The sequence below is a fragment of the Watersipora subatra genome, chromosome 9 (genome assembly GCF_963576615.1).
Source record: "Watersipora subatra chromosome 9, tzWatSuba1.1, whole genome shotgun sequence".
NCBI classification, from domain to species: Eukaryota; Metazoa; Bryozoa; class Gymnolaemata; order Cheilostomatida; family Watersiporidae; genus Watersipora; species Watersipora subatra.
In genome coordinates, this window is record NC_088716.1 from 63139232 (window position 1) to 63161552 (window position 22321).

The 22321-nt window shown below is 36.8% G+C and overlaps 1 protein-coding gene across 4 annotated transcripts in view; it reads right to left on the bottom strand.

Annotated features, from left to right (window-relative positions):
* Window positions 1-16443, bottom strand: part of LOC137404442 (anoctamin-4-like) — a 46374-nt gene extending 29931 nt beyond the window's left edge. For 3 of the 4 annotated variants that reach the window (XM_068090649.1, XM_068090648.1, XM_068090647.1), the window contains exon 1: window positions 16243-16443. In XM_068090649.1, coding sequence (XP_067946750.1) covers window positions 16243-16279 — 37 coding nt within the window. In that variant the 5' untranslated portion in view covers window positions 16280-16443. The remainder of the gene's footprint in view (window positions 1-16242) is intronic. The other variant, XM_068090650.1, reaches the window with a different exon arrangement.
* Between the last annotated feature and the right edge of the window lie 5878 nt (window positions 16444-22321).

Here is a 22321-nt window from a genome sequence, read left to right on the forward strand (position 1 = left end):
TTCGCAGAGACACAGATCAGATACACTGTGTCATTTGATTTTACCCAGAATGCATTCCTAAATAGGTGCAACTAACTAATGCAACTAACTAGGTCGTTGCCTCAGTGGTTCAGCCTTAATATTAATCATGTATTGTCTCCTAGCAGTGTGACCTAATTTAAAGTTTCATTTTATCACTTTGTTAATTTACTACTGTTACTTACTCGCTGTTGCTACTTACTTACTTGTCCAAGTTATTGTTAACATTGGTAAGTTTTTGAAGAGGTTCCAACATAGAAAGTGTTTCAGAGAATTAAAGACCGTGTAGAGACAGCGCTAGAGTATTATAGAGAAACTTGCTCCGAGCAGCATGCTGCCTTTTCTTGTACGAGAGGTCAATGCGCAGTTTCTTACAGTAACAGCTATATTAAATCTGAACTTTCAACATCAAAACTAAATGCAACTCCTCCATTCTTATTTAAAGTAATTCTTGTAAAATACGTCTGCAGATATTCTTCTACCGCGTACCAAAATATTTATTTACAGCGCTATAAAATACTCTAGGAGCTGTATATAAATTATATATTTATTTCTCTTTATTATATATTTATTTTATATATTTATTTCTAACGATAATAATAAAAAACTATATATTTTGTTTCTCTTCCAGCCATGGCCTTACTTTTTAACAAAATAAGTGATGGAAATGCAAGAGATGAAGATGGCACGAGTGAACTATCAGCTGAGCTGCTGATTGAGTTATAAGATAAACAAAACCGCTGCGGCAGCGGCCAGTCATACTTATCATCCCTTACATACCAATGTGTCAGCATTCATTATAACATTTAAGCAATAGTTTGTCTCGATATTCACAGTAAATTCTTATTCTTATCTAAGGTGTCTTGAAACGGCGGATATTTTGTAAATTGGTACCCAGTGCTTTATATTTGTTCACTCTACCCTTCAGGCCTCCTTTCCTAGCTTTACCCCGTTTCACACTAGCTATCTTAAGATGGCTGGTGTGAGTGGTAAAAATATAAAAATAAGATAGAATGTCACATGTTCCTTAGAATTACAGTAAAGGAATTATAGAAAAACATGAGCGCACATCTTTAAAAGTCGATGACGTCGTTTATTACCTTTTATAAAGAAAAGAGAGCCTAGAATGACAGGATAGTGGGGCGACTAAACACTATCCTGGAGAGCCTAGAATGACAGGATAGTGGGGTGACTAAACAAGATAATTAATGGGATAAGACAAAAAATATCAAATATAAAACCAAAAAATAATGTCAACTATCGCTATCAATTTAATTTTTGTGTATTTTATGTGTGACTAGTTCTGTATCTCTACCATAACCTCTACCATAACCTCTACATAACCTCTACACACATTTCCGTTTCCTGTGTCACCGCTGCTAGACCTGACCTCGTAACGTAAAAATGAACTGCCAAAGATTTATATAGATGATTATTTTATTTATTTAGTTTCTTACATATAATTTATTTTTTGTAAATTTTGTATTAATGCGAGCAAGGGTACATGTAAGTAGGCCTACCTGAAATATTTATTGTTAAGTTTGTGGTCTGCAGAACTTATCAAACGGAATATAATAAACTTTTATAAGAATAGTTACTCCAATATACAATAAGTTTGACAGATGACATAAATACCTGGATGGATTAATTTCGTATCTAGAGATCTGACTTGATCAAAAACAACTCCCGACTTTGAAGGGCTTAGAAAAACTGCGTACAAAATCTTGCATACACTTTGTCCAGAATATTTGTACATGTATTTATCCTTCCACACATATGACAAACATTGTTTTGTATTCCGTCACACCAACATACTACATCCACCATCGTATGTTTCAGTTTACACACTTTCTGTTACTACGATCTACAATTCACTATCCGGACTCCTCCGCAGTACTAGTAGATTTCCAGCTTTTAACATCTGTTCAACTCATTCAATAATTCCTGCTGTCTGCCATTTCATTTCTTATCTGTTTTTTGGCACGTAACAAAACAACATGATTATGTTGATGATTATTAACGCCAATAAAAGGTTATCTATAGACGCAACCCAGTACAGCATGATAGATACATAGATACAGCCCAGTGCAGCATGCTTAAACCTGGCTCATGTACAAACTGATATGAAACGCTGGAAAATCTAAACTCTATCAGTATAGATCACAATATAATATAATCACAATATGCTGCTTTTAACAAATCTATACTATAGCAATTTTATTGCAACTTTGATAAAGTTGCCAAAATTCTCCAATTTTGCAGACAGAGTGGAGAAACCGAGGGATGGTTGTGAGCCAATGAGAACGCTGAGTTAACTTACCCGTAAACCAACCGGGCAGAACTACTAATAGCAGATATAGCGCTGCCAGCTCATGAAAAAGAGGCTACGAGTTAGAGTGACACGCAGCCTTACTCGAGGCTGTAGCAGCTAATCTATGGCTATGAATGAGAAAAGCAGTGATCTAGGTCAGTACTCTCGGTGCAAAGCCGCAACATGTCATTGGAATGCGCTTGATTGGTGATCAAATCTCAGTATAGGCAAGCATCACATGGTGTGTCCCAACCATTGAGCATAAATGATAAACACAGAGGAGGCTCTCAATGTACCCCAAACCATTATTGATAGATGAGAATCTAAAGCTATGAATAGGAAACGATGCTAAACTCTCATGTGATGAGAGTGTCACATATGCACATATAGTAGCAAGATGAAAGGAACTAGAGGTTAGAGTGGATCTGCAGTTGGTTTATTAGTCAATGTGAAATTTAGGTAGTTATCATAACTCTATGCGTGAACTGGTAGTGGTTAGCATAACTCTATACATGAACTGGTAGTGGTTAGCATAACTCTATGCATGAACTGGTAGTGGTTAGCATAACTCTATACATGAACTGGTAGTGGTTAGCATAACTCTATGCATGTACTGGTAGTGGTTAGCATAACTCTATGCATGAACTGGTAGTGGTTAGCATAACTCTATGCATGAACTGGTAGTGGTTAGCATAACTCTATACATGAACTGGTAGTGGTTAGCATAACTCTATGCATGAATTGGCTGTGAACGTGGCAATAGAGTAGAGCAGCGGTGAGAAAAGCCAAGTCTGAAATGTTACATCACTGAACCGTTTGTTTACCTCCGAGCTCGCGCTTTCCTATTGGGAAGGGAGGCTGACGCCCGCAGGAATTCTTTCATTTACAAAACATTTGGGTGCTTCTAAGACTCAGCAGTCGGTTGCTAATGGCAACCGACCTTATGCCTGGTCATAAGACTGACAGAACATATTCATGTCTGCCCAAGAGCTGACCATCAGTAAACATGACCTGGGAAGTCTTTTTGGTGCACTATAATAGGCAGAACGTGTTTTATGTGAAAGATAACTCATACACTATAGGCAGAACATGTTTTATGTGAAAGATAACTCGTACACTATAGGCAGAACGTGTTTTATGTGAAAGATAACTGGTATACTATAAGCAGAACGTGTTTTATGTGAAAGATAACTCGTACACTATAGGCAGAACGTATTTTATGTGAAAGATAACTCGTACACTATAGGCAGAACGTGTTTTATGTGAAAGATAACTCGTACACTATAGGCAGAACGTGTTTTATGTGAAAGATAACTCGTACACTATAGGCAGAACGTGTTTTATGTGAAAGATAACTCATACACTATAGGCAGAACGTGTTTTATGTGAAAGATAACTCATACACTATAGGCAGAACGTGTTTTATGTGAAAGATAACTGGTACACTATAGGCAGAACATGTTTTATGTGAAAGATAACTGGTACACTATAGGCAGAACGTGTTTTATGTGAAAGATAACTGGTACACTATAGGCAGAACATGTTTTATGTGAAAGATAACTGGTACACTATAGGCAGAACATGTTTTATGTGAAAGATAACTCATACACTATAGGCAGAACGTGTTTTATGTGAAAGATAACTGGTACACTATAGGCAGAACATGTTTTATGTGAAAGATAACTCATACACTATAGGCAGAACGTGTTTTATGTGAAAGATAACTGGTACACTATAGGCAGAACATGTTTTATGTGAAAGATAACTCGTACACTATAGGCAGAACGTATTTTATGTAAAAGATAACTGGTATACTATAGGCAGAACATGTTTTATGTGAAAGATAACTCATACACTATAGGCAGAACGTGTTTTATGTGAAAGATAACTGGTACACTATAGGCAGAACATGTTTTATGTGAAAGATAACTCATACACTATAGGCAGAACGTGTTTTATGTGAAAGATAACTGGTACACTATAGGCAGAACATGTTTTATGTGAAAGATAACTCATACACTATAGGCAGAACGTGTTTTATGTGAAAGATAACTGGTACACTATAGGCAGAACATGTTTTATGTGAAAGATAACTCATACACTATAGGCAGAACGTGTTTTATGTGAAAGATAACTGGTACACTATAGGCAGAACATGTTTTATGTGAAAGATAACTCATACACTATAGGCAGAACGTGTTTTATGTGAAAGATAACTGGTACACTATAGGCAGAACATGTTTTATGTGAAAGATAACTCGTACACTATAGGCAGAACGTATTTTATGTAAAAGATAACTCGTACACTATAGGCAGAACATGTTTTATGTGAAAGATAACTCATATACTATAGGCAGAACATGTTTTATGTGAAAGATAACTCGTACACTATAGGCAGAACGTGTTTTATGTGAAAGATAACTGGTACACTATAGGCAGAACGTGTTTTATGTGAAAGATAACTCGTACACTATAGGCAGAACGTGTTTTATGTGAAAGATACGGTGAGGTTTTAAAATCTTGCACCAAATGATACAAAAACTGCTGAGGACTGTCTGTTAGCCAAAACTGCTGAGGACTGTCTGTTAGCCAAAACTAAATACTAAACTTTTAGGTGTCATTTTAGAATAATGAAAAATGTCAATAAAATTACACAGTGCCAAGACTCAAAATGGTTGAGAGACAATTGCTTTGTTTGCATTAATTAGTGCGGGGTACCAAATCTTTTACTAGCTAAACCATTCCGCATGACATATGCTTATATTACCATGGTTACACAATGTCCTACCATGGTTACACAATGTCCTACCATGGTTACACAGTGTCGTATCATGGTTACACAATGTCCTACCATGGTTACACAGTGTCCTACCATGGTTACACAGTGTCCTACCATGGTTACACAGTGTCCTACCATGGTTACACAATGTCCTATCATGGTTACACAATGTCCTACCATCGTTACACAGTGTCGTATCATGGTTACACAATGTCCTACCATGGTTACACAGTGTTTTACTACAATTACACAATGTGCTACCACGGTTACACACCGTGCTACTATAACTACGTATTGGGCTACAATGGTCACACACTGTGCAACAGTGGTCACACACTGTGCTACCATGGTTACACAGTGTCTTACCATGGTTACACAGTGTCCTACCACGATTACACAATGTGCTACCACGATTATACGCCATGCTACCATAACTATGTATTGTGCTACTATGGTCACACACTGTGCTACAATGGTCACACACTGTGCTACCACGGTTACACACTGTGCTACAATGATCACACACTGTGCTACCACGGTTACACACTGTGCTACAATGGTCACACACTGTGCTACCACGGTTACACACTGTGCTGTCATGAAATCTCTCATACTTTTACAATTGTTGATGTCTCGTGTTAAGTTTGAGACTGAAGTTCTCATCAAGTGATGAATAGATATTTTCAAGGTGTCTTTAATCAATAGTTACATGGGTCAGTTTTAGGTGAGTTATTTTATTTCTTTATTATTATTCTTATACACAAATTTCTTAATTTGAACCGCAAGTTGATTAAAGATCTTCTCCTTGACTCAAAGTCTAACAGAAAATTTTTGCCAAGCGCTGCAGGAGCATAAAATGGAGTATAATATTGAGTTATGTGAGGTTACCACTGAGTTGCTCGAATTTATTATTAAAAAAGTCATTCAGTGGTCTGTACATTAGTAGTGTGACATTGCCAGAAATTTAGAGAGATGTGCTGCAGTTGTAGATGAATAAAAGAGTTTTCTGGTTAGAGGCGATCTTCACCTGTTAGCCAACAAAAAACTATGACCTTAAGAGCAGCAGGAAGCTTCACTTGTATTTCACACACGCTGTCTGCTTCTATTGCTCTGTGTGTCTGCTTCGAGTGCTCCGGGTGTCTGATTTGAGTGCTTTGTGGAGCATTCCAGTTATTTAATAACTGCATGTATTTATCTACAGATAGGTAGTTAGCAATATCTGTTGTTACGGCCTGTGCGATAACAGCGGCTATACTACTGCATACATAGCTTGTGTAGGCATGGTAGTGACGGCTAGTATTGATAGCTGTCTTATATCATTTATCATAAAGGGCGTAAGCTATTTCTTGGAACACCTAGGCCAGTCTGACTTATGCAGGCGTAACAAAACCCACTTGGGAGAACCAGATTAGTGGACCATGGCAAAACATTCCTTCGCATCTGACTCACACTCTAACAGTTGTATCACTAATAGACCCCTTCTCATTCCTTTTTAGTTTATATGGTAAGAGTGTTGATGCCTGTGTGCTATTTTCATTCATAGACTCATTGCCAGGTCATTAGACTCAACTGGCAGCAGGTAATAAAATGGGGAAAATAATAATTCTACACGTAGGTTATAACTGATATAAAATAAGCTAAGGCGTGATACTTCAATTCACTGTGAAAATAGCTCTACATTTCTGTCACGGCTGCACCATGTAAATGAGCATTAACACTGGCTGGTAGACTGCTTGTATATTTTAGCAAACTTCCTGTGTAAAACGTAAGGAATCACTTCAGCCCATAATAGAAGTACAGCAGACTCTCCTATAACGTAAATTCCACATAATGTAAAAAGTTTCTGTTAAGTTTTTGCTTCATATTACGTAAGAATTTCCATATAAAGTAAAGTGTCAAATTAGTGCAAGTTTTTATACTCGATTTGATTAGCGAGTGTTCCAAAGTTAGCTTGGTGTTCCAAATATCATTTTATCTTTTGCCGCACTTGGGAGAGAAAACGACGTATATCTTTATTACATAAACAAGTACCCTGACAGTCTAGTGCGCCATGAGAGATCATCATGTGTGCTGATAAAGCAAAGAAAATAAGTAGCTGTACAGTTATTTAGAATTACTTAAAGGCAGTCGATTGGTGCAGATGTTAGAGTGTCAGTCTGCCAAACTAAATGTCACGAATTGGAGTCTCGTTGAAGGCAATCTTTTATCCTGATTTCTAAACATATATTAGGAAAAACAGACGAAAAGAAAGACACTGGTCTTATGATAATGATTATATATTTTTGTTTTACTTTATTTAAGATATTGGATATGCATATGCATACAATATTTTTATCTGCTTTTTTGCAAAATAGACCTTGCTGTCTGGACAAAAAGTGAAAACTAATCAATTTAAATTGACATTGAAACTGTGCTCCCCTTAACTCAATTTAAAGCTACAGCAATCATGAACCCTAAACCAAGTGAAAGTGAAAAGTGAAGAGTTATTGATACAAACCAACAATACCAATAAATCATTAATACAATAAAATAAAACTGTAAAGTCATTAAATCAAAAAGTTACGTTTAGTTTTTTCTTTTTTGAATGACCAAAAGGGTGAGTTTGTGAAGATCTTACAACGGATTAAGTAACTTACATGGATTTTACTGTTCGTATAACATACAATCCCTATAACATATAATCTCTATAATATACAATCCCTATAACATACAATCCCTATAACATACAATCCCTATAACATATAATCCCTATAACATATAATCCCTATAACGTACAATCCCTATAACGTACAATCCCTATAACGTACAATCCCTATAACGTACAATCCCTATAACGTACAATCCCTATAACGTACAATCCCTATAACGTACAATCCCTATAACATACAATCCCTATAACATACAATCTCAATAACATACAATCCCTATAACATACAATCTCTATAACATACAATCCCTATAACATACAATCCCTATAACATACAATCCCTATAACATACAATCCCTATAACATACACATTCTCAGAATAGATTATTTACGTTGAGTGAGTGTCTACCGGAGCAGGTTTTACCCGCTGGTGTTTAACTTCATTCTTATTGGTCAGAAGCTCAATTGGTTCAACAGGCCAGGCTCTGTCTAACTTCAAGGTCAATGACATATAGCTTTATTGAAAGTTGTCTGGCAGCAGTGTTATTGTAATAAAGTAATGAATCGCTATCAGGGTAATGGCTGCCGCTATGAATCTATTAAGTATCTGAAGTTTCTCCTACATATTCACTTAAATCTTCAGGATTAGCCAGCAATAAGCAGTTCATGTATTTTAAGGTTGTTCATATCAGAGCCGTGCAAAATGGCTAATTTTGTTGATAACAATTCTTCACTAAAAAGATTACGATGCTTACAGGCTGTTGGAGTCTTTTCTGGCTGGTTGTTAAAATGGAACAGCCGTCGAAGTATGGAAGATGAGCCTTGATTCTGGTCAGCTATCTGGGAAGTTACAATTGACTCTAAATGATTGGCTCATCCAGCTTTTGCACAATCAGCAAGTGTACACCAGTTTTACTTTTGTCCAATGAGTAGTTCGCCAGAAATCCCCTAGTGGGCGGTGCTCAAGTGGCCCTCAACAATAGTATTGCTCTTAGAGTAGCAATTTACCAGCTTCTTCAACAGACTCAAAGGGAACCAGTTGAAATATGTGGATACTTCAGGAAGTGTGATATTTATATGATGAAGTGTTTGCCATGAGTGAGTCAGATATGATTATGAGTTAAGGATAAAGTGAAATAAGATGATAAGTAAACACCACTTGTCACACCCTAAACGTCTGTGCACTGAGTTCATCCCGGTTCGCTTCTAGACTTGCTTAAAGACTAACAATCTTGCGCCCAACCTTGAAACATGTAAATATTTGTATCTACTAAAACTTTATACACGAAGCCTGCTACCACCCTAGAATGTTTCCCAGGCCAAACATCTGACAAATCTTTTGGAACCGTTCATATAGTGGGTACATGTACTACACACCGAAGAGGAGTTCGTTTCTCTGAAGCTGAGCAAGTAGGCCTAAATAGGAACTTGGAGTGGGTCGTAAATGGGTCTCAAGTGTGTACATAACTTCGTGTTATCCATCTAAACATCTATCAACTAGTTTCAACTGAGTATCTGCTATGTCTGAAAACATGCTGTCAAGTTAGCTGAGTATCTGCCATGTCTGAAAACATGCTGTCAAGTTAGCTGAGTATCCGTCATGTCTGAAAACATGCTGTCAAGTTAGCTGAGTATCTGCCTTGTCTGAAAACATGCTGTCAAGTTAGCTGAGTATCTGCCATGTCTGAAAACATGCTGTCAAGTTAGCTGAGTATCTGCCTTGTCTGAAAACATGCTGTCAAGTTAGTTGAGTATCGTCGTGTCTGAAAACATGCTGTCAAGTTAGCTGAGTATCTGCCATGTCTGAAAACATGCTGTCAAGTTAGTTGAGTATCCGTCGTGTCTGAAAACATGCTGTCAAGTTAGCTGAGTATCCGCCATGTCTGAAAACATGCTGTCAAGTTAGCTGAGTATCTGCCTTGTCTGAAAACATGCTGTCAAGTTAGTTGAGTATCGTCGTGTCTGAAAACATGCTGTCAAGTTAGCTGAGTATCTGCCATGTCTGAAAACATGCTGTCAAGTTAGTTGAGTATCCGTCGTGTCTGAAAACATGCTGTCAAGTTAACTGAGTATCTGCCTTGTCTGAAAACATGCTGTCAAGTTAGCTGAGTATCTGCCTTGTCTAAAAACATGCTGTCAAGTTAGTTGAGTATCGGCGTGTCTGAAAACATGCTGTCAAGTTAGCTGAGTATCTGCCATGTCTAAAAACATGCTGTCAAGTTAGCTGAGTATCTGCCTTGTCTGAAAACATGCTGTCAAGTTAGCTGAGTATCTGCCATGTCTGAAAACATGCTGTCAAGTTAGCTGAGTATCTGCCATGTCTGAAAACATGCTGTCAAGTTAGTTGAGTATCCGTCGTGTCTGAAAACATACTGTCAAGTTAGCTGAGTATCCGTCGTGTCTGAAGCTGCTGTTGACATGATATTATTTACAAACATCTATCCAGAGACAATTGCATTGTCAATGCTAAACAAAGGTCAAAGATTAACACTCTTAGACTGAGATTCACCAAAAATAACGCTTTACTGTGAGAATCCAACTTTATTGATTTAAGTTTGCTTCGCTAAATTTGACTATAGCCGCTTGTGTCGCTGAGAGGACGCGTCCAAATTTTAAGTAAAGCTGCGTGCAGCATAGCAAATGTTTCATACTCTGATTTCACCATAGCGATGTCGTATGGTGATGTCATACTCTGATTTCACCATAGCGATGTCTATGGTGATGTTATACTCTGCAGTCATATAATATTTGCATGCGGTAATGTCACCTGATAGTATATGATAAATCAATTTGTTTAAACTATAATATTGACTACATATCTCAATGTGACAGGAGATATGTTACAAGGACAACAAGGAAGTCCTAGTGCAGGCTAGCCAGCAAGACATAAGCTGAAGTTTAAGAACGATCAGAAGGATCTTAGTCTCTGATGTAGGAGGGGAGAAGCAACGGAACTACCTGAACCCAAAAGCTTAAAACCAGACGTTATACTTATGCTTTACATTATTTTCCTTTTAGTAGTTGATGTAGTCATGATTCAGAAAAAATAATGGAGTTTTAACTTTACTCTGGACAGCCTTTGGCCGGTTGGTCCTTCTTTTGGTTCGGGGGTCGAGGGTCAGCCAGCTTTTGTCACAAACGCTAATTTTTAATCAAACCGGTTCAATATTTCAAGGCTGACTTTTTCTATTAGAAACATTTTCTCAGCAGAATTGATTTTTCAAAATGCATCACAACCATTTCATCGATTCCAATTTTTATTAATCCTTACTGGCATGATTAATTTTATGGCTATATTCCATAGCTGCATTTTTAACAATCCTCTGATGTATCGACATCTCCGACATCTAGTCGACTATATTTGTGTCATAGACAGTAGGTTATTGACATTGGCTGACTACTACCTATATAGATATGTAACGTGTGTAGTTTTACACATGGGTATAAATAATAGTGTGTTTTATAACCATGGTGACAACAATAGCCATTGTCAGCCATGACACCAGACTCAAACTCAAACAATTGAGGATTGAGAGGGCAACTCTTAGAGTATGAATCACAACATTGACTAATAAATGTATAAGAAAGACCCTGTGTGAGAGAAGAAAATATATAATTATTGTGTGACATGGTGCTGCCAAAGCGAAGTGCATCTTGTCTAGAAAACTGAGGAGAAAGCGAAAGAAGATTCACCAAAGGCGCTACAAAGCTATTAGTTGTGGAAGTATAATAAGGTATAACATCTACTGATATTGTGTGTTTTTCAGTCTGTATGCATCTGTCTGCGTGTACAGCTCAACTCTGCTGCCAGATAATACAGCCTGTTTTCAGTTTAACCAAACACAACAAGATGGTGTTCTGAAGAGCATAATAATGTTTTGTAAACAAATCCAAGATACTGGACTATGGGTTGCGGTCACTATTACAGGGCTATGGTCACTATTACAGGGCTATCCAAGGCTATGACCACCAGTACAGGGTTATAGTTACAGTTTCAAGGCTATGGTCACGTTTCCTGGGCTATGGTCACCATTCTCGGGCTATGATCACTAATCCGGGTCTAGGCTCACTAATCCAGGGCCATGGTCACTAATCCAAGACTAGACTCTGCTCTAGGGCTATTATAGACACTAATTGAAGGCTACCAGTCTCTGATTTCTAGCTAATCTATGCTCATTAGTCATAGGCATGTTTAGAGCTGTGAATTATATTACCAAAGAGAGACACTAGCTAACATACTAATGGGAACTTATAATCTAAGCTTTTTTAAAAATATTTTGCTCTCAAGGCAGGGGATATTAGGATAGTAAAAATATAAAAATACAGAAAGCATGAAACACAGCAGATACCAACACCTGCCATAATCAGAAACTCTACCTATTTCAGAGTCGATGTCATGGTCATAATCCGGCAGCGGTAATATAACATTCCCATCATTGTCCAATGGCTGCCCTAATATAGAAGCACCTCTTCTAATATCTTCTGTTTTGGTGTAACCTGCATTGTCATAGACGGGCGCGATTCCTTTTTCAGCACTGTAGGAAGCAGTTCCTACTACCGTAGGCTCACTGCTAGACATTTGTACAGGTGTATTCTGTTGAGCTATACTGGTTCTTTGCCTAGATTCAGTTGGTGTAAACTCAGCTGCTGCTTTGTACGATTTCAAATAGTGTTCTATGATGAAAGACGGCAGCCAGAAATAAGAGAAACAGGTTATCAGCGGGGCCTCTGGGCGTGGCTAACTAACAACTTTCCTATTCACTGCAGGGCTATCAGCAGTCTCTAATTTGTGCTCTTGAGATACCCTAGGACACTTAAGTATTCGCGGCATCTAACTTTCGCGTTTTCGCGGAGTCATCATCAAGCGAAAAATTCATGCGCGAAACTAAACTATCATAACGAACTAGCGAAAATTCGAAATTAAATAGCTATGTTCTACGCAGGCCTGTATTCACTGGTTGCAAGTTGGGGGGCTAATGTTAGACGACTAGTTATGAACATCTGGGGTGTAGAGAAGGGGGGGTGCTGTAAGCTCCCAACTGGTTTCTCTTATGCAGGGCCTCAGCCGGGCCTCTCACGTGAAGTTTTAAAAAATTTTATTGGCAAGTATCAACATTTTTCTATTTTTTGAGATTTGCTTTGTTTTAGCTGATGTGACTGACAAAACGTTTTAAAATTAAAACAGGCAAAACTTGTATGCAGTTGAAAAGCTCAGAAAGAAGACATCTTTTTCTTTTAAGCGTTTTAACAAAGATCATTTTTGCCGATTTTATTTCAAGTTCATTAAGTAGGATATGGGCAAGCAGATGTTTGCTAAAACTTGATATTTTGCAAACCTTTATAAAAGTCGTTAACAAAAATATTTTGCCGCTGATGAAGATAATAATGACGCCTAAGAACTACTAAAAGTTGACGTTTGTATCTATGGCTTCGAATAAAGTGATATTCTACAGCGATAAAAACCTTTCTATAGCCGTTGGACTATGAAATTCCTAAAAAGTTGGGGCGTCTTAGCCGGCCAGCTGTCCAAGGGAATACGGCCCTGTAGTTCATTGATATCCACAACAAAATCGTCATATTAGAAATGCAGATAATTTTGTGTGTGATTGAGCTCATTGGGAAATTTCTAGTAAATTCGTTAATACACCGAATGAGCAGCATGGCAAAGCAAATTAAGATAACAAGTTTTTTTGGAAAAGCCAAGACAAACGAAGAAGATGATGATATCAGTTTAGTCACCGAATTTGTAACTGATGAGGATGAAAGTCTGGTAGGTGAAGTCATACAATTAAATAATACTTATTGTAGTGATGAATTTTACTGCCAACCAAAAACGATAACAACCCTCACCAGGTCCAACCATGTTATACAGCTCTGGTTGTGATGTTGGTTGTTATCTATTTTCTTTTTTATGAGACATGTACTGTATTTGATTTTTTTAAAATTTGAAATATTGTGAACTCAAAGCGTGCCATGGCCATCGCTTGCTATAAATACTTGAGATCTAATATTGGTACCATATCGGTCACGACGGAAAGGACCGAGACGTCATTGATAGTCCAAGAAACAAATGGCAGCAAGCGATCACGTTGAATTATCGATTTCTGCCAAACATTTATACCTGCGGGTTACAAATACAAACTAGTCGCAAATATAACAACTTTTTTTACTAGAGGACCGGACCTGAGGAATCTAATTTGTTTGTTCCACTGTATTTATTTTCACATGACTATATTTTCGCACTCATCAGAGCTGCGAAATTAAGTTGCAGCGAAATTTTACTCTGTGTGCTACTCACGAAACTAAATACTAGCGAAATATAAGTGTCCTAGGGTAAGAGCAAACAAACACTGGATTATCCACTCAACAAGTTTGATCGATTGCATCTTCAAACATACTCTCTCATTCGTTGCAAAGCAATTTAGGAAGCGTAATGATGATGTTGTATATCAATTATTTTATATAAAGCATTAGATACAATTATAAGTTATTCATATTCTTCATAAGCAGCGTCGATCCCCCAGGCCCTTGTGTAAACAAGTTTGGATTTATTACTGCATGAAGTTTAATAAGTGGTCTTCTTTTGCTTTAGAGTTTAGAGCAACTTGTAAAATTCTTGCCAATATAGCACCTTTGGAGGAATCCGGGTTAACAGCGGCGCCACAATCAAACCCGAATAGCTTAATAAAACTATTCTAATGTTCTGTATCTTTATTAATGGCTGACTATATATTATTCATGCCTCCAGTGATAATAGAACTTTGTTTTCTTCTCTCACCCGAAACCCAAGGGCTCACCGTGCTCAAGCATTTGCTGACTTGCGAATAAAAAACTTACTAATAAATAAAAACAACCAAATAAAAATCACAAAATAAAATGGCACTTAAAATAAACCCTACTTTTGCCTTCTGAGACTTGAAATTGACTTGGTTTGGTTTAAGCTTTCCAGCTGTCGTGCACTAACATCGTACCGATCTAGCAAAGCTGCAACAAAATTATCATTCTGGCTTACCTCTAGTTTTGCTTGACTACTAATAATATTCTCACTATTACTGCGAATTAAGCTTTCAAATTATCAATGCTAATCACTAAATTGAGTGATAAAATTAAAAAACACAAATGAAAAGTATTAACTGACTGTTGACAAACCGGAGCTCGAGGTTTTTTAGGAAAGCTGCGTTTGAAAGCATTTTCAAAGCCCTGCAAACACTGACAACGCAGATACTGTTTAAAAACAGCAATTCTTACTAAGCTGCTGTAGAGCCAATTCGTGAATAAGATGTTCGTGTAATATTAGTAACCCTGCCTTCGTAATGAGGTCGGTCTATTTTAAGTCAGTTCTGTGCCTTTTTAAACTGGATGCCATAGATTTATCAACTATAGATGTATCAGCCATAGATGTATCAGAAACATCTGTCACTAGCCGTAGTATTCACAGGCTGTCTCTCCATAAGCATATTGTTACTAGCATCTAGCGACTGTTGGCATTTTTACTAACATCTGTTGATTAACTGAGTTATTCAAGTGAAGCGTGAATATCTTGTTCCAATATTGATCACATTACGTGAATAGCAAAGACAAGAATGCCATACTATAGTAGCGGAGCAGTAAGCTACGTATCTACATGTAAGAGTGAATGAGCATTCCACCGCAGCTAGTGTGCTATCTGAAAGTGCCAGCGGACATACATGAAGGGAGGCCAGTTTAGAAATACAATGCATATGTATATATCCAGAAGTCAGACAGAACTAACAGCGGCCATTGTCTGTCCCTGTGCTGTTTACATTAGGCTACTGTTTCCCACATGAACAGTTGGCAGCATTAATGTTGGTCTGACAGTCTAACCGGAGCGTAGGTGGTTCTATCAGTGGACCTGAACCAGTCGCCCATATACTCTCAAAAGATTATGTCAGCTAATCCACTAGGCTACTGTAGGCCTATGTCACCGGTCTTTTACAGCAGTTGTCTGATGTCCGACCACTCACAACCCCAACCCGACTTTGGAAACTATGACATCTGCTCATTATTAGCCAGAAGAGATGTGGGGAGCAGTAAGTAGTAGCGTGAGGAACTGCTCTATTTGAAAAAGTGTTCCCCGACAATCCTTTGCAAACCAAACCCTACTGGTGGACCAGAGACCCCTGCTTATGGGTAGAGGTGGATTTTGATAGAGTTTCAGCCTACTTGCCAAACTATAGACATTTTATAACAAATAAATTTCGCCACCCCAGGCGACAGTATTTGTTATAGAATATGGTTAACACTGGTAATAAAGGAAGGCAACCCTGATATGAGTGCAGACGCTTTAGAGCAATAGGACTAAGTCCACTGTTTGAATAAGTTATTATGAGCTGAGGTTCCAGATATCAGCAAAACTCTTGATTAGGACTGCTGCCAATCTGTGTGCATAGTTCACAACTAATGATGACCTAGTTCACAAATAATGATGACCTAGATAATACAAGAACTGATGCAACAGGTACTCACCAAGAGCCTGTGATTGCGGAGTCATGTTGTAAGACATTTCTCAGTTTCCTCAACGCCACCCCTTCACCAGGAGCACAGGCAGCCTTGGTAGCTAAGGATAGTTGCTAAAAGACAGCCTCAGATACTAAATACTTCAACTAGAATGACTAGTTTCCATTTGCAGTGCACTCGACTCCTTCAACTAAATTAATTGATAGTAAGTCCTAAATGGATCAATAGCCAGCACATAGCCTGTACACTAGCCCGTAGCCCTTGCCTTGGCCGCGCAGGTTATGCCGTAATACAGCGCAATATGACTGAGGGAGGGCGGAGGCGTATTAACTATGAATCACTGTTGTTGTCGGAATGCAGTGATGCGAGTCTAGAGTCTAGAGTTCACCGAGTGAGCATATTGCTGTGATGAGAGGCATTTGCAGGGTAATCGGGTTAAAGCTTCACACCGGAGTTGCCCTACTTTTGTTAGCATTTATTTGTGTTTCCAGATTAGTTTTGCGTCACTGATGGTCACAGACACAAACGGAGTGACCAGAATTGTTTTCTATACATATTCTGAACAGTTTGAGAATACTTTGGGGCATAGAGTTGAGATATTGAAGACTACATGAATTGTGAAAGAGTGAACCCTTTCATGTAAATACATTGGTGAAATATGTATGGAGCTGGTGAGTTCAGACAAGTATTGTCAACACTAATGAGTAGCATGACGCAATACATCTGAGAGAAACGCATGTTTGGCTGTAATGAACAGATGCGCAGGTTTATTTGACAAGGATTAATAGTTACATTAGGATTGCTGAATAGTCTGACCATAGATCACACTTACCACACAAACTTGAGTCGCACTTACCTGCAGATAGTAAATTTGAATCAGTTTTACCTGCTGGTAGTAAACTTGAATCAGACTTATTTGCAGGTATTAAACACTAATCAGACTCATCTGCAGGTAAAAAACATGTGATCAGCTTTACCTGGAGGTAGTACACATAAATAAGACTTACCTGCTGGTAGTGAACATGAACAAGACTTCCCTGCTAGTAGTAAACATGAACCAGCAATACCTGCACATCAAACAAAGCCATTCTTGAGTGAAATTCTGGCTACAATGAATCATAAGAAACTAATCCAAAGTTGTTCACTTTTGAAGAATGAGATGCGAGCTCGAATACCGCTGTATTTATACTGAACTATAATTCGTAAATCTAATCTTATACAAAGAGAGCAAAAACAATTTCTCAGGCTAGATTCACTGAGCTTGTAACAGTTTATTAAATTATAATAGTATAAGTAATCAGTAGTAGCTCATAGACAAACATGTGAAGACAAATGAAAACAGAGAGACATCTATATAGAATGTGCATGTATACTGAGCATTTCAAGCGTATTCTCTCAATATGACAAGTCACAGCCATACATAGACAGACTAGATGTTATATTTGTTAGTCATAGTTTTTCATAAAGATATGAGATCTATTTAACTCAAATATATCTTATATCTATATGTATATTTCTACAAGTATGTTTTATGTCTGTATGTCGTATGTCCGTCTGCATTCCGGCTATAGCTATTATTAGAATAGCCTAGCTGGGCAACAATGCTGACGCAATGTAATTGTCTACCGGCATTTGAAGCTTACTAACTAGTTTAGTGGAATTTTCCATTGGCAATGTGCCAGGCCATTTGGCAATGGCCTGCCAATTGATGGAGAGTTGCCTGCCAGCAAGTGGTAAGCAAATCTCATCACTTCTCGTTGTTTATAAGCCGATTTTTTAATGCCTGAGCGACGCCGGGAGGTACAGCTAGTCTTCACATAAATGTAAAACAATACCAATTCTGCGGAGATTCATTTGATTTATCCATGTCAAGGTTGCTCTCTATATAGAGCCAGCCTTAACCACCTTCTAGCTAGTCATGCCAGAAAAAGCATACTGGTAGAGGTTGATTTTAGCATCTACAAGTTCTGTGATGTTTTTAGGATGTGAGTGAGAACAGGATAGTTAAAGTTCTGTGCTTACACGGAGCATTATTATAATTAATTACTCTCTGAATTATCTGTTATAATCCCTGACAAGTTTTGCGTTAGTGTTATTTTCTCTCGTTCCTTTTTATGTGTCTATTTATTAATCTACCGCGTATAACATATGTATCCATGTCATATGATGTATGTATCCATGTCATATTATGTATGTATCCATGTCATATTATGTATGTATCCATGTCATACGATGTATGTATTCATGTCATATGATGTATGTATCCATGTCATATGATGTATGTATCATTGTCATATGATGTATGTATCCATGTCATATGGTGCATATATCCATGTCATATGATGTATGTATCCATGTCATATGATGTATGTATCATTGTCATATTATGTATGCATCCATGTCATATGATGTATGTATCCATGTCAAATAATGTATGTATCCATGCCAAATGATGTATGTATTCATGTCATATGATGTATGTATCCATGTCATATGATGTATGTATCATTGTCATATGATGTATGTATCCATGTCATATGATGTATGTATCCATGTCATATGGTGCATATATCCATGTCATATGATGTATGTATCCATGCCAAATGATGTATGTATCCATGTCAATGTTGAGAATCGCAAACTTCAGAATAAGTAGTCTTTGATAAAAGATGTAATACTGAAAGTTACAGTGAAATGAATAAAAACAATTTAGTTAACAAATTTCACATATAAATTAAATTTCATGAATACTTGAGCGTATTTATAAATCGATTTGAGCTCTCTATATAGCAAAACTTGTTCGTTGAATTTATTACTTCAATCTGTTGGTAAATAAAAGAGATTATTTTTTTCCCACAAAATCTATTTATTCGAAGATTTAATACTTCGAAATTTGAAAAAGTTAATATTGGTCAAATTGAAGACCTTTGAAATTGTGAAAAACTATTTTTGAAATCATCAGAAACTCAGTAGTCTACAAAACCATTTTCAAGATTTTTTACCCAGCTGTTTGAAAGTCTATACAAGATGTAGATGTTGTGCACATGCAAACTTATTGTTATATGTTTATGGATAATAATTTTGTAAAATCTGAAATTTTTCACAATAAATGTTTTCAGCTTTTGTGACTCGCAGCTAATTACTAAATTTAAGGGAAGACTCTGCATACAAGTTCTAATATTTACCAGTCAAAACATTATCACATGGATATCTTAAAGATTACCTTCAGGAGAGCTGAAGGGTGAAGAAGTGAGCCAAAGTCTTATGGCAAACATCGGACTAAGGTGAAGGTAAGACAGAGAGAAGCTAACTCTGTACTTACATATACATGCAATACACATAGTGCAGTTGACATTTCAAGGTATTAATTGTCTGGTTTTAATGTTTGAGCCTGAATAGAAAAAACACCAAATGGGCTCAGTTAGATGAGAAAGGCAACACACATTTCGGTATCTTCAACATATAAGCTTAAGGTAGAAACTGACATGCAGGCATGTTAAAGATGTGACTGCACCAATGAAGTCATTGAAATGAAACTAAAACCGATATAAGACTAAAACATCAACTACGATTTGATGTCATTTTTGTTTTTGTAGACTAGCCCAGTCCAGAGATATAATAGTTTGAATGAAATAATATTTTGAAACGCTTATATAGTGAGCATATACGGAAAGAGTCCGTAAGCGATAAACATACGATCTCATCTTTAACCAATCATCAGTAGACCGCATCAGTTGGGTCAAGGATAAGATACTTGTCAGTGGTTGACACCTCTTATAACTAAGTTTTATTTTGTGCAGTCTGATCTGTTTCCTACTCGTGCAATTAACAGACTCCGTAGATTTTAGTGACCAGGTAGTGTCCTACACTCGCCAGTTGCAGGACAGTGTAGTTACTGGCATTAAAACTACAGCAGACACCACAAACTAGTCATAGTGGCATTGCTTACAATAATAGGTTATGTCACGAACAATATATTAAATGAGAAAACAACATTATACAAACATAAACAACTTTAAATATTTGTGCCATGACCCATAACTCCTTATAATGATAACTCCTTATAGCTTGTCTTTAATCTACACTCGAGTCTGTTACCTACGCTACTGAACGACTAAAATGGATCGAGTCTTCTCACCTGACTCAGGCTAACTTTAAATATGTCAAATAAACTCACCGACTCTGTTACCTATCTCAAATAAATTTTGTATCATTGATGGAACCATACAAGTCTCTCCAAATATGTAGGGTAAATCCTTGCTTAATGAATGGTTTTTAGCTTACAGAAAGCATTGAAGAGCACAAACTACTCAGTTGAGAGCTAACCACTAACCTAGTTGTAGAAATGAAATGTGGTAAGTAACAACTTCATGTAGACACCAGCTAAAATAGTAATAGGTAAGTAACAGCTACATGTAGACACCAGCTAAAATAGTAACAGGTAAGTAACAGCTACATGTAGACACCAGCTAAAATAGTAACAGGTAAGTAACAGCTACATGTAGACACCAGCTAAAATAGTAACAGGTAAGTAACAGCTACATGTAGACACCAGCTAAAATAGTAACAGGTAAGTAACAGCTACATGTAGACACCAGCTAAAATAGTAACAGGTAAGTAACAGCTGCATGTAGACACCAGCTAAAATAGTAACAGGTAAGTAACAGCTACATGTAGACACCAGCTAATATAGTAACAGGTAAGTAACAGCTACATGTAAACACCAGCTAAACATAGTAACAGGTAAGTAACAGCTACATGTAGACACCAGCTAAAATAGTAACAGGTAAGTAACAGCTACATGTAGACACTAGCTAATATAGTAACAGGTAAGTAACAACTTCATGTAGACACCAGCTAAAATAGTAACAGGTAAATAACAGCTACATGTAGACACCAGCTAAAATGTTGATGGCCAAATGGGAGAGTTTTGGAATGAACTCAATTAAATGTACAATCAAGTAATACTTCAACAGAAAACAACTCCAAATTTATTAAAGCGTGCCATATGAACAAGCTCTTTCACCGTTTATTTGGAATGGTAAAGTAGGGGACACAACTAGATCATTCCTAAACTATTGCTTGCTCTCAATTATTTGTCTCATCGTAACCTTTTCTTCGCCAAATTTCTGGTATATTCCTTAATTATTCTTCAAGTACTTGGAGTTATCTTTCCTACAACATGTTATCTTTGCATCTGTAGGAACTTGCAATGCTATGTTTAAGTTTGTGCTGTTTTTTACAAGTTTTTAAGCTTTTGGTGTTTTGGATTTATCCCAAAACTTCACTACATTTTAACAGATAATGTAACATTTATGTTCTGATAATATGTCAATTTCCTATCAATAGGTTGGTTTGATGTTCGTCTCATATTAATAGGTTAAGTTAACTTGTTCTGATGCTTATACATTTCTATATTTTCTACGTTTTAGTGCCATTTAATAAAAATTTCCCAATTTTAGATTTTCTTTCAAATAATTATAACTAAAAGTTTCAACAGTTGATTTAGCAAAAAGAAAAAGCTTCCCGATTGTCAAACTTTTAATTTTTGAAACTCCATGATCAGTTGCCATAAAAGTAGATTACAACTTGGCCTGTTATAAACCTACTTCAGTCTATCCTTTGTATGAGCTGTAGTCATGTTTCAAGGTATAAGTGCTATTAGTTGTATATTAATATTATTATTTCTATAGAAGTCAACATCTATTTATTATACGTGTTCCCATTTATAATAGTCATTATAACTGACGACAGCATTCTATCATCAACATTAGAGGCTGTTAGAGTTCTGTAAATATTGATACTGTTCTTTTGAATGAATAGAAATTTTCACCATAGTATTATTGGTATATATGTGCATGATAATCATGAAACTCTAGCTATTGATACTGTCTCAAATATTTTAGAAAATATTATAGTTTATTAATTTATTACTTTTTATAATTAACCAAGCGAGTAAGATTATCATCCCATAACAACACCATATATAATAGTGAACTGTGTTTATTAAAGAATACTCGCATAAACAAGAGACCATAGTTCATGTAAACCTTATCAGAACTTCCAGTTTGTGATGGAAATAAATTAT